General features: G+C 49.1%; 1 protein-coding gene across 6 annotated transcripts in view; it reads left to right on the forward strand.

The window, feature by feature from the left end:
* The window catches only part of WSCD2 (WSC domain containing 2), a 102,336-nt gene that overhangs the window by 67,519 nt on the left and 16,377 nt on the right, over positions 1–18,440 (forward strand). For all 6 annotated transcript variants that reach the window (XM_074321636.1, XM_019757473.2, XM_074321634.1 and 3 more), the window contains 4 exons: positions 198–382; positions 9,532–9,653; positions 11,666–11,840; positions 17,107–17,271. In XM_074321636.1, coding sequence (XP_074177737.1) covers positions 198–382; positions 9,532–9,653; positions 11,666–11,840; positions 17,107–17,271 — 647 coding nt within the window. The remainder of the gene's footprint in view (positions 1–197; positions 383–9,531; positions 9,654–11,665; positions 11,841–17,106; positions 17,272–18,440) is intronic.

Here is an 18,440-nt window from a genome sequence, read left to right on the forward strand (position 1 = left end):
GTATGACACCGTGCATGACATATGGATAGGTGTACGAGGGTGTAAGACGTCAGGCAGGGATGAAAGCAGGAGGGTGGTCCCTGGTGGTCCTGGTCCCCAGACCCCTCCCACCCTCAGGTCTCCACGCTGCGTGAGTCTCCCTGTCCCGGGGGTCTCTATGGTGGCAGCTGCCCTGGCCTGACACCAGCCTCCCCCAGGGGTTACCTGTATGCCGGGCTGGAGTTTGGCGCCGAGTGCTACTGCGGCCACAAGATCCAGGCGACAAACGTGAGCGAAGCAGAGTGCGACATGGAGTGCAAGGGCGAGAGGGGCAGCCTGTGCGGTGGTGCCAACCGCCTCTCCGTCTACCGGCTGCAGCTGGCGCAGGAGTCGGCCCGCAGGTGTACGTGAGTTGGCCCCTGCCCTCTCCACGGCTCCTCCCTTGGCCAGCGGTCATGCCCTCCCCTACCTGCACGCCTGCCCTGCACCTTCCATGGCTCCCCATCACTCCCAAGCCCTTGGCTGCCTTCCACGATCCTGCCCCAGCTTCACCTCCCACCCCACCCCGTGCAGGGCCCTCGGCTCCAGCTACTTGGAATGTTTCCACATGCCCTCTTTTCTCCCCTTCTCAGTTGCCTCTTGGACCACCTGCAGCCCTCATTTGAACCCATCTTCCTCCTTAACAAGCGAAGCTAGAGCCTGAGCTCAGCCTGTCCTTTCTGAAAGCAGACTGTCTCTAACAGGATGACAATGACAACAGCAAACAGTGCATCCTTTTCCAAGTGCCTTATGTGGAATTGTCCATCGAATGCTCACACTGACCCTCAAAATAGGCACTGTTATTCACCTACTCCCATTTCATAGATGAGGAAACTGAGGCCCAACGCCACATAAACAACAGAGGATTTAAACCAATTACAGCGCCTATGTCTTTAATGTTCCTATTGAGGGAATTTATCCCTCACTTGTCAGTGCTTCAGTCTTGTTGAAAAAATTCTCTAGTTTCCAAACTAAGGGAGGAAGGGGGATGAATAGGAAAGGCCAGGAGCTGGCCCTCTTCTGTGGACACTGTCCCTTTGTCCCCTCTCTGGGAGTTTAATAGCAGTTAATATCTGATTATCACAAATCTGCTGTGCGCTAAGCCCACTGAAGGCCTGATCTCATTTACTTTCCCTACAACTTTTTCAGGCGGGGATATTACCGTTGGGAATTATCCCCATATTAGTGGGGAAACTGAGGCTTAACAAATTTAAGTAAGCCTGCCCACGGCCACACAGTCTAACCAAAGGTGACCTTCTGATCTACATAAAGAGCTAATGGCTTTGCCCAAAGGTGGAGGGCTGAGGTTCCTCCTGGGTACCCTTCGGATGCAAGCCAGAGGCAGCAACAGGAGTCTGGCAACTGCATCTCTCACCCTGGGGCCAGCACTTCCCAAACTTGAATGTGCCAGTGAACCCTCCAGGGATCTTGTTAAAATGCAGATTCTGATTCAGCAGGTTGGGGTGGGATTCTGTATTTCTGAGGTGATGCTGGTCCAGGGGTCACACTTTGAATAAGAAGCCCTTAGACCTCAGTGACGCTGACAAGGACCCCCTGGAAAGTAAGCCTGTCCACACAGGTGGATTTGGCAGAACCTAACTCCATCTGCATGTAGAGAGAGACCTCATCCATGACATGTGGATGTCAGTGTTTATAAAAATTCACCATTGGTTTGCTTACTAATGTGTTCTGTTTGGCAAATGCCATATTTTTGAAGCCCCGTTCAAGCTTTCTCTGCAACAAGGGTTGAGAGTGTTGCCAGTTTGCGAAGGGGCTGATGCCTGCAAATGGATGCCCCGTCCTCCTCCCGATGGATCTGAAGGCCTCGCTGGCAGAGGACAGAGGTGGCGTGTGAAATCCAGGCTGGAGAATGTTCACACAGAGGGTTCCTGGTTTGGCTGTTAGTGTAATGAGGTTTTAATTTGATGGCAGATTTATCATCCTCATCACCGATCCCTTTATGCCAATATTTATGTTATTTTGATGGTGACTTTTACCATGTGAAGAGATGGCTTTAGAGTCAGGGTATTTTGAGGGAAAGCTGCTGCCACTAAAACATTCTAGTGGATGAGGATGAGTGAGATAAGAATTGAGCTGTGTGTGTCATTAGCCAGATATTAGCCAGGCTCCCTTTTGGTTAATGTTCAGCTTGGCTAGATAATCTGGTCTCTCTCTCTCTCTCTCTCTCTCTCTCTCTCTCTCTCTCTCTCTCTCTCTCTCTCCTTCCAGCCTCCCCCATCCCTCCTCCCCCTCCCTGCTTTCTGACACACACACACACACACACACACACACACACACACTTCAGATCATCTATTATAATAATACTCTCATGGACCATCAGAGATTTTTCAATCAGCTGAAATATATCTCCCAACATACAAGAGCCCTTGCCCTGTTACAATAGGGTATGTGTTGCCCTTGTAGCATTGGGAGGGCTGGGTGGTTGCTAGTGAGCGGCCCGTGCGGTGTCTAGTGGACAGACAGACCCAGGACCTGTGGGATCTGTTCAAGCCTGGGGAGTATGTACGGGGGTCATGGGGTCTCTGTCTGCAGGAGCCAAGGGAGCAACACTGAGCTGAATGTTACTCTAAGGAGATTTCTAGGTGAAAGGGAGAGCCATGTAGTCCAGCCATGAGCAAAAGCCCAGGGTCAGCAAAGGTCATACGTTGAATGTCGTGTTGGAAGCACTTTCCTTGCGGATGTTCCATTTTACAGTTTTAAAAACTGAGGCCCAGAGAGCAGAAGTGGCTAAATTGAGCCTCCTGGGGAAGGCTGTTGGACTGGGGCTTGAAAGATGCATAAGATGTTGCCTGGTGTAGAAGCGGAGGCTGTCCAGATGCAAGACAAGTCACTAAGCAGTGGGAGAGAGATCTTGGCAAAGGAAATAGTGTGTGCCAAAGCCTGGATGTAATTTCAGGAAATGACGGGCAGGCATGATTCTTCCAAGGCCACGGTACCTCTTAGGGACCGAGCATGGCCTGGAACCCAGGTGTCCGACTCCTGGTTTCACTCACTACAGTGCGATAGACACGCTTGCACTGGATTCAGGACCCCGTCCTCTCCCTTCTGGGGCAACTCCTTGGCTCCAGCTTACCTCCTTCCTTCCCTGACCCCTGGTCTCTCCTCTGCCTTGTTTCCTGACTACACAATACAGAATGTCCAATGTTTTTGCTCTGACTCAGTGGCATCCCTGGCTTCCCATTCCTGGGATCTGATTTACACACAAATAAATCCAAAAAGGAGGCTTCCAAGTCACTGGCACATGACACTCGCCTGTATTCCACCAGGCAGAGAAGTGAGCAAGCCCTCCAGGATGCAGGTTCCGTTTGAAGCGTCATCAGTTGGTATTAACACTGCCTAATTGTGCTTCCCTGAGCAGTGGCACAGAACTCTTAAAGACTGAAGATTCAAAGGAGGTTTGTTACCTCCCAAGCATCACTCGGGGGGTGGGGTGGGGGGCATCCACCTTGTGTAGGGAGCCAGCCTACGTGTTTCTGAGGTGCTGAAATGCCCCTACAGTAGCGAGAGCGTTAAAAACGTTGGCAGTGCAGCTGTCTGCAGGCACCCTGCTATTCTGCCTTGACACGGACTCTCAGGCACATGGACTCATTGCCCTTCTTACAAAAGAACCGAGACACGGACTTCCTTCTTGGTTGGATTACATTTTTCACAGCAGTTCGTTAAATGTGTCGGCAAGTGTAGCTCTCCTCCCAGGGGCAGAGACCTGCCAGTGATTTGAGAGCATTATAGCTTTATAGGGTGTTGCAAGATATGTCGTTTGCCTGAAAGATTCTTACAAGATTTGTGTTGCAAGGTTCATTAAAGCCACGTCTACAAACCGGTCCCGTGGGTGGCTGTCCATGGTGCTGACCGGCCTTTGGCGCTGCGGAAAGCCCCAGGACTGCAGACCAGTCTCTCCCAGGGCCCAACGCTTTATCCTCGTGTTTCTTTTCTATCTTGGTGAAAGTATTATGAAGCTTACACTATCACTGAAAAACATAGATCCTTGATTTATGGTTCACAATTCACGTAGTGTTTGTGTACCATTGTTAGTTCTCACACTTTTTTTTATTGTCTTCGAATGTTAGGACGGAAATTTTGTTCAGTGCTTGTTCTTTAAGCTCACCGATACTCCATTGTAACCCCTTCTGCTGAGGGGACCCTCAGATGATCATGGAAAGTCACATTTTGATGGATAGACCATTTCTAGCTCTTTCTTTGCCAGGCCTGGAGGCCTCTCCTTGCCCTTGATATATGTCTGGGACTGCTGAATTTTATAATTCATACGGACCTTCATGAATTATGCTGTGTAGAACCAAGAAGATGATAGCTAGAAGTTTTTTTTTCTCCTCCATGATGATGGGGGAGAATTGGTTTGCTCTTCTCCCCTAAGAAAATCCAGGAAGGGTGTGGGAACAATGTGGGTTTTGAAATCAGGCAGACATTGTTTCTATGTCAGCTCTCTCACTTACTTGCTGTGTTGCCTTTGACCAAGCTGCATATTCTCTCTGAGCCTCAAGTGCCTCATCTGTAAAATGGGGACAATTCTAACCTTTAAACATGGCTGTGGCCTCCCAGTGAGATAAAATCGAGACAGCACTTAGCACAGTGCCGGTTACAGAGTAGCTGTGATGCCCCCTTCTTCCTAAGATGAAAACTCTTCAATTCATTCTGAGAAGCACCTAATTCAAGCCGCCTGAATTTCCACCAGTCCACAGGAGGCTTTGGTGACGCCTAAAAATGGCTGGTTTGAATTCTCTTCAGAGAGTTAAGCTCTTTGTGTAATTCAGTCTCTCTGATTATAGGTAGCTGTTAACAGCTTCCAGCTCACTGCCTTTCTTCCTCACTGGCATCTTGAATGCAGTGGAGCTTGGCCTAATTACCGGGGGGGATGGTTGGGGGGGGCTCTTTCAAACCAAGGAGAACTCTTCCACACCTGCCTTTAAGCTGAGGCCCGATGCCACTTACTTCCTTTTTGTGAAGCCCCAGAATAAAGAGATGATAGAACTTCAGAGATTACTTGTGGCTTATTCTGAGCTATTCTTCATCTGCCCCCAGCAAAGAGAGTTGATGAACGGTTTCTCTGCTCGCCTCTTACTGATAAAAACCCCAAGCTGCTGAGGTCATGCACCACCTCAGCTGGCCTGGCCATGGAGAACTGACATTGTCAGAATGTGGGGCATGGGCTTTTGTGATCCTTGGACCCCCTACTGCGGGGCCTGAGAGGGTTTCTGGGAAATTCGGGTGGCTGGCATGGGGTCTCTGGAGCTCAACCGTGTTAGAATTGGGCAGGCCTCCTGTAGCCTAGCAGAGAGGTGGGAAACTAGGATACAATGTCAAACACGACTGGGGTCAAATCCCAACTCTGCTCCCCACTGCGTGGCCTGGAAAAGTGACCGAATCTTATTACATCTCCTCAGGGTCTCTGCCTGCAAAACAGGATAATAGGTATCGTCTCCCTCATAGGCTGTGGAGAGGTTAATTAATATACGATGTGTGTAACATAGTTAGCGCTAATGACGTGCAGGAAACAGTTGATGATATTACCATTGCTGTTCTTCTTTAGTAAGTGTTGGCCATTAGAAAGACTACCCAGGGTCACTGCGATTGTCCACGGGCTGTGGCCTGCACAATCCCAGGGGCCACCACCATTCTCAGACTCTGCATGTGAAGAACAGTGGCCCTGAACTCCGTGCAGCGTTTCCCTTGTGGATTCAAAGCGCTCAAAGACCCGAGATACTGTAAGTTGGGTTCTCCCAGAGACAAGGACGTGAACCTTGGTTCGCTTGGGAGGTGACCCCAGGATGCACCTGGAAGGGACTGTGGAAGTGAGACAGGGAAAAGAAGCCAATACAAGGTTCGTTACAAAGCAGGTCACTACAGAGGACAACTGAAGCTTAATCCCACTGGGAAACCCTAGGTGGAGACCGCACTTCAGAGGGTATCCCACAGGAGGGCAGGAAGCTGCAGTGTTTATCTTAGCTCTCTTACCCATCATTGGCTGAAGGTGGCTCCCAGGGACATGAACTCCCTCACGGGCCTTAAGGCGGAGTCCTGGGTGTTTATTATAGGTCACTGTCAGCTATGCTGGGATGGTGAGTGCCAGGGGCATATTGATGGGGCACTGACAGTGGTAGGAGTTAGCCACCCTTCACATGTCACGGACAGATGATGGAGAAAGAAGCAGGACGAGACATTGATTGAGTCCTGATTAGGTCTCAAGCACTGTAAATGTCATCGCAAGAACTTCCGCCCCAACTGTGCAGGGTAGATATAATGACCCGCATTTACAGATGAGCAAACCAAGGCTCAGGAAGTGAAGACACCTGCCGGGGACATACAGCTGACTCAGTGGGTGATCCAGATCTATCTGAATTTAAAACCAACTCCCTTTCCACTGGGCACCTGGGCTTTTTGCAAACAGGCAGGTGTCTCCCACTGCTGTGAAAGTCTCAAATTCTTTATTTCCTTAGGAAGGTCAAGGGATCCAGGCTCCCACTTCTCTTTCACTTTCAGACATAAGAGATGAGAGCGCCTCTAACCACTGATGGGGAGAACCAGGTGGCCCATTTTACAGATGGAGAAAATGAGGGTAGAAAGAGGAAGTATCTTGGCCACCATGTATATTCTCAGTGTCTTGATCACCAAGCCACAATGGAGATCAACCTGCCAAAAGAAATGGCCTTCAGAGCTCTCCCCAGATCCCCGGGAGTCCTCGGAGACCTTCTGGTTTCCCTGCAAAGCAGAAAAGGCAGGACTATAGGAAGACCCCACATCCAGCAGGTCAACTGCTCCTGGAACCAACTTCCCAAACCTGTTCCCTTCCCCACCCCCACCCCCAGCATACACCTGGACCAAAGAGAGATTCATAACAGTAGTTCCTGATTGCTGTCTGGCCCTCTAAGGCCTCAGAAAAACCTCACCTTATTTGGTATTCAGGGCACTCAGCTCTCTCCGTCCTCCTCTCTCAACTGAGAGGGTCAGGGACTCATTAGCAGATGCTTAAATGTCACAGGAAGACCAACCTCAGCAGAGCGAGCTTACAGAGTCTAACTTCCTCTTCCCACCCTTGCAGCCTGGCCTCCTGACGTCCAGGAAAGCAGGAGAAAAATCCTATGAGGAGATGCCAGGGTAGGGACTCAACTTCCTCCTTCCCTTCCTTTCCATTGAAGTCTGAAGACAGCCGGCAAGGAGACAGATCCGCAGACCTTTGCTGCCCCTCCCGCTGTACTCACAGCTCACAAGGCCCATCCCTGTCTGTCTCTGAATGATCCACCTAATATTCATGCCTCCATTTTAGAGATGAGAACACGAAGGCTCGCAAAGGAGAGGAAACTTGCCCAAGATCAAAGGGGCCAAAGGGGGAGGAGAGCTGCCTGTGTGACAGGTGTAGACACTGCATTCCAGGGAGGGGAAGCAAAGGCAGGACCAGAGCTCCTGGCTGCTGGCTGCTGGTCTTCTGAGAGCAAAGCCAGCATCTCATCACTGTAACCAGAGCTGGCATCCAGCTGAGTTTTCTGATGAAGTAAAGGTTCGCCCACACTGTTTCAGGCCTCCCCCCTCACTGCTGGGAATCTTTAGCTCAAATGCGTGATCCCCTCCCTGCCCTCACCTTGTATGGCACCTTCCGTGGGCATCATTGCATCTTCTTCGGGGTGGCCGATAAACTTACAGGGCTTCCCTCTGAGCACCCCCGGCCACGGGACAGGAGGCTGGTGGCACTGGTGGCATTTGGAGTGTGTCAGTTCCTCATTTGGGGGGTCAAGGGCTGTTCTGTACAGAAGAGAATCACTGCATAGTCTAAGTCCCGCTCCTCGCCATTTATATGTGGGGAAACTGAGGCCTGAAGGACCCCACAGCAAGTCAGCAACCTCCTAACCACCCCCAACCACCACCAACGTTGCCACTGCCTCCCTCACCAGGCTGGAGCCAGAGATGGGGACAGTGGGGAAAGACAGCACTGGGTGTGTGCAAGCCTGCAGCGTGTTCTGGAAATTAGCCGTTTACCCAAACTCCAGATGTCTTCTTAGTTTGCTAGATTGGCCTCCGCAGAATGAACAACTGCAGGCTACTGGGTACCAGGTGGTAGAAGTAATCACGACGACGCTTTTGACAGCTGAAATGTAAAATTGCCATTTTTAAACTCCCTTCGCTCTCCCCCCCTCCTTTTTCCCAAAGGTTAACCTTTTTTTTTTTCCCTGAGATAATCCTCAGTACGTTTTTTTGCTAATGGTGAGCCCTCAGGTTTGTCACGTAACCACCCCTCTCTAAGCCCTGTTTCTCTCATCTGTGAAATGAGAGTTGACTACAGACCTTGGGGAGTTTTCAAGGTCAATGAGATGATGTTTGTAGCGTTCTCAGCAGAGCTGATCACACGTAGTACTCAATAAATGTACCTATTTAGTGCTCCTGGTTTTGATTTATGCGGTGCCAACAGCATCCTTTGTTTTCTGTGAAAGCCGTGCCTCTCGAAAGGTATGTGCAACTCACATTTGAGAACAACTGAACCCAATTTTAAATGAGCCTTAAGAGCCTTTCCATAGATGTGACAGGAGCCACTTTTAAAAAAAAAATGTGTCTTCATTACATTAAAAAAAACTACATATTCACTCTAGAAAAAGCTAGAAAAGCTTTACAAAAGAGATGGAAACAGAAATTGTTGATAATTCTACTCTGTCAATCGAGAGTTTTCCAGAGAAACAGAATCAGTAAATTAGATAGATAGATAGAGTGATAGATCGACAGATAAAAGAGGTATATTTATGTAAGGAATTTGCTCACACAGCTGATAAGTCTGAAATCTCTAGGGCAGACCAACAGGCTGGAAATGCAGGCAGGAGTTTATGCTGTGGTCTTGCGGCAGAATTCCTTCTCTGGGAAGCCTCAGTTTTGCCCTGAAGACCTTCAACTGACTGGGCAAGGCCCACCCACGTCTTGGCAGGAAGTCTCCTTTGTCTCTTTAGCGTCAACAATCGGGATGTTTCCAAATTAGATGATCGTAAAAGGAGTCCCTCCCACACATCGGTCCCTTTTAGCTTGAAGGTTCTCAGTGTGGGGTGGGCAGAGACTCCTAGGGCCCAGAGTTTTCCCCCAAGGCCCAGGATGATGGGAGGAAGGGCAGGACAGCCCTGGGCCCTTTGCCTACCTCCATCCGCACAATCCCCACATGCTCGGCCCTCTCCTGATGAGATCATGAAAACCCTCCGTGGTGTCTCTCATCGCCAGGCATGGGGAGTTGCCACTGTTGAGAATGAGGAAACCGGATATAGGAAGGTGACACAGGAAAGGGGTAATGTGGCCCAGCAGGGACATCTCAGTGACCTGGATGGCTGACAGAGATGCCAGGATTGAGGAGACTATTGAGGGACATAGCTCCGTTAGTCTCCACTTTGGTTCACTGTGTGCTCTTGGGCAGACTCTTGCCTTCTCTGGGCTTCAGTGTGAAAGTGCTTCCATCGGAAGGTGGTTCTCTCAGCCTAGATCTGATGACTCCTTCTCCCTCTGGCTCTCCAGATGGGAGTGCGGTCTTCCGAGGCTGCTTCCGCAGGCCCGACAACCTCTCCCTGGCCTTGCCCATGACGGCTGCCATGCCGAACATGTCCGTGGACAGGTGTGTGGACCTCTGCACAGAGAAGGTGAGCCCGGGGTCCTACTCACGGAAGTCCGGGGAGGGGCAGTTTGGAACAGGATGCTTGGCTGGAGAAGCCTCAGCCCAGAGGGGATGAGGGAGGTCATTGCTATAACCCATGACATGGGGGAGGGGTACGCCTGTTTGGTGTGGATCCAAGGCATAGGAGTTACACAGGGTCGAGTTCTCTCCCTCTGAGGAAGTGTGTTTGTTCCAGTAGTGAGGAATGCTCAGGAATGAAGGTGACCTGTGAACTGGGGCTAAAAGATGAATAGAAGATTGCCAAATAAAGGCAAGGACAATTCCACCTTGGAACGGAGTGAGTTCCCTGTCATTGGAGGCGTGCAAGCTGAGGCAGGCGTGGTGTCCAGAACTTTGGGCATTGGATAGCAGTTGCACTGGATGATCTGTGGGTCCTTTCTCAACCCGAGATCCTTGATGGCTGACTGTGTGTATCTTTCTTCCCTGGCCAGACAGTGAACTCCACAAAGGAGTGTGCCTTAAGCATTCTATGCCAACCCTCCAGTACTCAGGACAGAGCTACCGTGTTTCCCCGAAAATAAGGCCGAGCCAGACAATCAGCTCTAATGCGTCTTTTGGAGCAAAAATTAATATAAGACCCGGTCTTATTTTACTATAATATAAGACTGGGTCTTATATAATGTAATGTAATATAATATAATGTAATATAATACCAGGTCTTATGTTCATTTTTGCTCCAAAAGACGCATTAGAGCTGATTGTCCGGCTAGGTCTTTTCAGGGAAGCACGGTAATACCTCTTAAGAAAGAAATCAAACCTACTCTGGCGAAGGCCACTGGATCCAGCCATGTAGGTGTGACCTTGTTTGTTACCAGATTCTTCCCAATCCAGCCCGGGGGAGAATTCAGGGCTCTGGGTCTGGAATAGAAGCCAATTGGACAAAACATAGTCCACTGCCCTGAAACCCCAGGTCCATCCTGCTCCCACTTAGCTGTTCCATGGAACAAATAAAATAATTAGAAGCTGCTCTCCCAACAAAGACTGTGGAGGCATGTAGGTCCCAGTATCCTCCTGGGCTTAAAAGAACGGACTCAGACGGCTTTTCCCAAAGCAGGGGCTTCGTCTTAATGTCAGACCAGGGGGCATTGACCGTGGTGGGTTACACAGCATGAGAAAGGCATTTCTTTTTCAGTTTTCTTTCAAGTCCTCTAGGGGAAAGCTTCATCTCAGTGCTAAATTGTCTTTAACACCTCTCTACCCTCAACTAATCACCGTTTTGCAGGAAAAATGGAGCCTACCACGGGGCTCAGAGTCTTGGCAGGCAGAGTGCCTTAGTTAGAATGTAATTACATTGGTTTCTGTAGTATTTGCATTTCCAGTATGCAAACGTATGGAAGTGTTACTTGTCCATAAGTACTACTTGTGGGGGTGATATAACGTTTCCTTTGAAACTTAAGTCCCAAAAGGCGAGTTAAAGGAAACAAATCAATAAATAATAGTATAGCAAAACGAAAAGAAAATGGTGGCTATGTAAGGCGATGGGTATATTAATTAGCTTGATTGTGGTATTTGGTCACAGTGTATACATACTTGTATATCAAGACATCAAGTTGTACACCTCAAATATGCACAATTTTTATTTGTCAATTATACCTCAATAAAGCTGGAAAATATACCAGGGGTGCCAAAAAAATGTATACAAGTGGACACTTTGGTCAACGTTGCTCAAGCAGTAGTTTGCCGTAATCAGAAGTATCTGGACACTGATTGTCATTGTAGAAGTCAAACATGACCTGTTTTCATCTTTTGTTATTGGTATATATTGAGTATTACAATTTTAATACAGTTTTCCTTTCTAAACATGTGTATACATTTTCTTTTGCACCCTCTGTATAATAGTGCAGGAGATACACAGATGGGGCAAAATCATAAGAGTAGGGTTCACTGTTTGGGGATCCTCAAGTTGGAGAGAGTGATGGAGAGTCTGGGGAGTCCAGGGATTTAGTGACTCTTCTTCGTCTCCCACTCCATCCACAGGAATACCCGCTGGCAGCCCTTGCAGGCACCGCCTGCCACTGTGGGTTCCCCACCACGCGATTCCCCCTCCACGAGAGAGAAGATGAACAACTCTGTGCCCAGAAGTGCAGCGCAGAAGAGTTTGAGAGCTGCGGGACCCCCAGTTACTTCATCGTGTACCAGACGCAGGTCCAAGGTAAGCCAGGCCTTCCCCGGGCAGATGCCCAGATGTTCTCCCAGGGGCCACTCTCCCAGAGGTGCCCCAGTCAGTCCATTCCGTACGGCCCATGCCTTGCAGGGCAGAGGGCAGAGGGCAGGGCTGGTGAAGTTGGCCAGGCTTAGCGATCCTACGTAGGCAACAGAGAGAGGGCCCCAGACAATGGGTCTGGGTTCTAAAGACCTTCATCTCTCTCCCTCATACGGAGGACCCCCTGAGTGGCTCTCTTCCTGTAAGGGAGACAGTGACATTGAGTGGAAGGACATCTGGACTGGGATCACACAGACTCGCTGCATGATCCTGGACACGTCACTTCTCCTTTCCGGGCCTCAGTTTCTCCATCTGTAAAATACACCTATAGATTGTTGACCTCCAAGGGCCCTCCCAATTCTAGGATTCTGTGTGTTTATCTGTAATTTCTTCTCTTTCCATCTCAGTCATCTGTCCTTCTCTTGCTAGTGGAACCCATATTCACTGTTTGTGTCCTCTTCCGGCTCTTGGGGCACCAGACCATGATAAAGATGATGGTGCTGGTAGCGGTGGCGGTGGCACTTGGGGTTTCTCAAGGACTTTCTTTGGGCCAGACTCCTTGGACGTGGAGTCCTTTGTTTGCATTTTCTCCCTGAAACCCTCAGCTCTCCTATGAGGGGGTAATAGTCATTATGCTGACTTTACAGGTGGGGGTCCTGAGGCTCAGACACTTAAGGGATTTGCCTGAGGTCATTCTGTTTATAAAGTTTCTAGATGAAAATCTTTTCTCCCGAGGGAGGCATCGCAGAAAGCGGGTGGCATTTGAGAGGGGCCCTGCTGGGACACTCAGCCCAAAGTGTCCCTGGAAGGATTACCCAATATGTGACTATACCGACCACCAACTATGTACTAGTCTTATGCCAAGACTCACCTCATTTACTGGTGTGAAGCCCACAGTAAGCCTATGATTGGGGCAATATCATCCCCGTCTTATAGATGGGGGAAGCAAGACTCAGCGAGGTCGGGAACTGCCCACAATTACACACCTACGGGAGTGATTTGCTTTCAGTTCTCTGACTCCAAAGCCCCTGCTAGAAACCTCTGCCCACAGTGTAAAGAACACCCCCCATACCCTCTGAAGGCTGGAGAGCCAACAACCACCATGGGGCTAGACCTCTTTTCTTTTTCGTCTCCCAGGAACCAGGCTGCCTTGTATGGTGGGGCAGGTTGGGCCTGGACTGCACAGGCACAACCAACAGGAAAAGTGGTGCCTGAAAGCCAGCCCATGCTCTGCCTGTCATGCCACGCGCGCCGGATGGCAGCACATCTGCCCGGAGGAAGTGGAGGGCGCCTTTTTCTGATTTGCACAAAGGTGCTGTAAGAGCTAGTGGCAGCCCCACCGATAGCCCATCCCCTGCTTGGCCCGATGGGCATACCAGTGGTGGCCAAATATGGCCGCTGCCTTGGTGGCAAAAGTCCTGCTAAGAGCCCAGGGAGTGGGAATGCTTTTAGCAAGTGCAGCCCTTGGCTTTGTTTAGACTCCAGTGAGGACCGATGAGCGTTTGTTAGTTTTCAGGAAATGTTGGTTAGTCTGTGCAGGACTGGGTTGTCCCAAGCTACAGGGTGGGTCACGCACAGGTTAATTATCCCATGGCCATGAACGGCTGTGATGTGGGCAAAACAGACACTGGAGCCTTTGTTTTTCTTTTAATTTTTATTGGGGAATATGGGGAACAATGTGTTTTTCCAGGACCCATTAGCTCCAAGTCAAGTCGTTTTCCATCTAGTTGTGGAGGGTGCAGCTCACTGGCCCATGTGGGAATCAAACCGGCGACCTTGGTGTTAAGAGCACTGCGCTCTAACCACTGAGCAAACCGGCCGCCCCGAGCCTTTTCAATAGCCAATAAAGAGCGCCTAATCGATTGGTTTGCTCTCCCCTGTGCCCTGCCCCCAGGCCATTACTGCTCTTCAATTTTTCCATGTCACGCTTATAGTCTCTACACACGGGAGGTTTGAGAGTCATGCTGCCAAGAGCCTGGTTCACCATGGCTGCCATTTATTGTATACCTACTATGTGCTAAGCCCTAATGCTTTTTCTAGGAACTAAGTAATTATTGAGCACTATTCTGTGCGAGGTACTGTCTAAACTCTTCAGACCCGATTAACTCACCTAACCCTCACGACAACCCAATGATAGAGGTGCTGTTTTTATTACCATCTTACAAAGGAGGCAACTTGGCACAGAGAATTGAGTAGCTCAGCCAGAATCATACAGCTGGAACAGGGCAGAGTTGGGATTCAAGCCCAGACAATCTGGTTCCTGAGACTGTACTCTTACCCACAGCTTTTTAACATATACCACAAATACCTCACACACACTATCCATTTAATCCTGTAAGATTTTAACCCCATTTTACAGGTGGGGAAACCGAGGCTCAGAGAGGTGAAGTGCTTTGTTCAATGTCACACGTCTAGGCCATACTTATCCTGGATTGAAACCTAGGTCAGTCTGATTCCAAAGCTATACACACGACTGTCTCCAGCATCTGCTTTGATTTGTGGAGCTTCAGAGCCAAATAAACTTTCTTTTTCAGGCTGAAAACAACTAACTGCCTTTACCTTGAAGTTGGTCTTGGCCTCCCAGGCAGTATTTCAACGGAGAATGCTGTTTTCCAGGGAAATTGAAGTGCTAGGTTCTTTCTCTCTCCCAGCATCTGATTATGAGAAAATGTGAAACCTCCAGAAAAATTTGAAAGAATTACGTAGTGAACACCCATATACTATTCCATAGATTTTACATTTGTCAACATTTTGTTATATTTACTTTTTCATACATCTTTCCATTTCTCCATCCTTATTTTTTGATGCCTTTCGAAGTAAGTTGCAAACATTGTTACACTTCAGTGGGCATATCATTAATTACAATTTGATATGTGCTTATGATTGTTTGAAGTAACATTTACAATAGAGCAAAATGCACAAAATGAAAAACATAACCATACTCCAGAAGGTTTTACATCTAGGCTCCTTTCTGCAGTGTGTTCCCATGAAAACCATTCCCAGCTACCACTTGGTTCCAACAAAGACCAAGACTTGGTTTCTTATTTCCAAAGTCGGCTCTCCTCTGAACCAACAGATTAAACATGGCAGGTGGGAGGAGAGCTGGGCCTCTGGCTGGTAGCCACAGTGGATTGGCACTCACAGCATGTGACCCCTGCACTAACACTCAACACACATTCTCGCATTTAACCTTCCTAACAAACCCAGGATGCGATTGCTGTCAATAGTCCCATTTTACAGGTGAGAAAACTGAGGCTCAGTCCATCATTTTTCCTGAGGTCACCCAGTAAGCAGGTGGCAGAATTGTCATTTAAATCTAGGAGTTAACTTTTCTTCCAAAGGACTGTTGTAAGAAATCAATGTAATCAAAGTAAGATTTCAATAATGGCAGATCACACAGAACAGGACATACTGGGGGGCCGTCTTGGGCAGAATTATAAGCAGGGCAGAGTGATGGGTGGTATCAGATGCTGCTGAGTAGTCCAGTGAGGTGAGGCCGGATTGAACGCCAGTGACGTTAGCAGGAGCTGCTTCTGTGTAGTGAGCAGGGAGGAACCCAGAGTGCAAGGGTTGGGAGCAAGTGGGAGGACATGGAATGGGGTGTGTGAACAGCTCTGCCAGAAGTACACCTGGGGATGGGGTAAGGAGAGAAAGTGGTTGCTGGAGGTGGGGGAGTTAATGATGGAGCTATTTGTTCATGTTTGAATACTCATGTGCTGGAGCCCGCAGAGAGAGAGAGAAGATATAGGGAAATCAATGGAGCAAGGAGACTGGGGAGAGGGGAGTAGAAGGGATGAAGACACTAGAGCGGGGAATGGCCCTTTCTTCCATGGAAGAGGATGGGGTGCAGAGCAGTGTTGGGAGCTCAAAGGGCAGGAGAGGGAGGTTTGCTTGCATCATCATCATGGTAAATAAGGTGACGTCATCAGCCCAGAATGAAGAAGCAGAGCTGGGACCAAAAGTCCAGGATTCTCTCTTCCTTTTCCATAGTAAAGCTTACACAGGGCCGCCCTTACATCTGTGGGGACCAAAAGAAATCACCACTGTGCTCTCACAGCTCCAGGATGGGTTGCAGTGGGAAGTGTGGAGGCACGTACTTTCCATGAGCTCTGATAGTAGTGGCATCCTGAGGTCTCTGTGAAGGCAGAGAATCAAGAGTATCAGAACGGTAGTCACCTGCCCAACCCATTTTACAGATGTGGAAGTTGAGGGCTAGAGAAAAATAATAACTACACCTTTTGAGTACTTTAGTGTATTAATATATTACATGCATTATTTCATTTAATGCTTACAAGCACTCTACAAAGTAGATATTATTGTTACCCACCCATCCATCCAACCACCACTGCATCCATCTATCCACCCGTCCACCCATCTGTCACCCGCCCATTCATCTACCCACCCATCTACCCGTCCATCCATCCATCTATCCATCAATCCAAGAAACATTTATTATCTCTGCTACATGCCAGACTGGGGAATCAGCAAAGAGCAATACAGGCAGGGTTTCTGACTAAACAGATTATTCTTTGAATTACAGTTGTGATAAGCGACATGAAGGAGACGCTATAGTACACTAACAATAGCCCCAGGGAGTCAGGGAAGGCAGGAAGGAGGTACCAGTTTAGCCGAGAGTAGAAGGATAAGAGGCAGTCTACCCAGCAAAGGCAGGTTGGGAGCAGTGAAGGCGGAGGAAACAGTATGCCTGAAGGTGCCGAGTCAGGAAGGAACAGAGCACGGATGAGGGATACCAGGTAGCTGGCAGGTGGGGGTGGGATGGAGCAGGTAGGTGGGATGAGCCTGGGAAGATGCAAGGGCTGGGCCACGCAGGCCTTGGAGGCCAAAATAGGAACCTTGCATCTCATGTAGATGGACACCATTTGAGGGTTGAATCTGGAGGAAAGGGGTGGGGATATGAGAAAGTGACTCATGGTGCCAGGGAGAAAATGGAGACAGTAGAGAAGACTCATCCTCCGAGCTGAGTTTTATTGAATCCCTACTATGTGCGTATCCCTTTTCAAACATTATGTCATTTAATCCTCACATAGACCCTGTGAGGGAGGAACCATTTCCCCCATTTTACAGGTGGGGAAACTGAGGCCCAGAAGAGGTTTCGTCATGTGCACTGGGTCACATGGCTGGGTAGTGGCAGGGGTGGGACTCACACCCAGGCTCCATCTGCCCCTGCCCCCTGTCTGTGTCCTGCCCTTTGCAGACAATCGCTGCATGGACAGAAGGTTCCTTCCAGCCAAGTCCAAGCAGCTCATCGCACTGGCCAGCTTCCCGGGCGCCGGCAACACGTGGGCTCGCCACCTGATCGAGCTGGCCACCGGCTTCTACACTGGCAGCTACTACTTTGATGGTTCTCTCTACAACAAAGGTAAGGAGGCGGAGGGCAGCAGGGAGGACCCACTACGAGGGCATGGGGATACCCTTCTTGAGCACCTACTGTGTGCTGCTCAGCCCGCCTGGGCATGTTTATTGAGACCTACTATGTGCTTGGTACCTTCTCTTGGCTTCTGTCTACAAACATCTTCCTGAGCATCGTGTCCTGGGTACCTCACCTGCATCTGTTCAATAATGGACGTTGATCACGCACCTGTTATGCACCTGGTACCTGCCCTCCATTTAGATCACTACAGACATTCCTTGAGCACCTGCAGTGTGCAGATACCTCATCACAGACATTTACTGACCAGCAACTGTGCTGTACACAGAGGTCCATGGTCACTTTGGGGCCATTTATTGAGCACCTACTACTGCTCCTCAGGTATCTTAATTTACATTGAAGTTAATGATAGTTGCTGTGTGGGTGCTTTATTTTCTCTCCATTCACAGGTGTTTACTGAGCCCTGCTATGTTCTGATGTGCTTCCAAAGCTTGGCTTCCCAGCAGGCATTTATGGAGTGCCAACTGTGTGCCAGGCTATTTGTGTAGGTCAGATTGCCACAGGTATTCTCTTGGCCACCTACGATGTGCCAAGCACTGTGCCAGGTGCTCCATTTTTGTTTAACCCTGCACAGTAAACCTGGGCGGTAGGGTGATGGTACTATTTCCCAGATGTGAAAACTGAGGCCTGGAGAGGAGAAGTCACTTATACCCAGAGTCACACAGATCATTTTCAGTGGACTGATCCACAGTTGCACCCTAGCGTTTCCTGGTTTCAAAGCCCACACTCTTACTACTGAACCACAAATTCCTGGAGTTTCTTACTGGGGAAGTGGAAATCTTGGATGAAATGACCATGAGGTGTGAAGCCCCCTTCCGGACAAGGTGGAGGGGGATTACGGGGTATCAGGGAAGCTCTGGAGGGGTTTTGAGTCTCCATGTGGAGCAGCCTTAGGCCATGAGTCTTTGTGTCTGCAAACTAGATAATGACCACTTCTCAGCTGTGTGACTTTGAGCAAGTTACTATACCTCTCTGATCCTGTGTCATCATGCACAAATTAGAGATAACAGTATGTACCTGGTGAGGTTGTTATGAAGGTTAATGAGTTGGTATATGTAACATGCTTAATACCTAGTAAGCGTTCATAAATGTAGGCTGTG

Source organism: Rhinolophus sinicus, linkage group LG16 (genome assembly GCF_036562045.2).
Source record: "Rhinolophus sinicus isolate RSC01 linkage group LG16, ASM3656204v1, whole genome shotgun sequence".
Classification (NCBI taxonomy): Eukaryota; Metazoa; Chordata; class Mammalia; order Chiroptera; family Rhinolophidae; genus Rhinolophus; species Rhinolophus sinicus.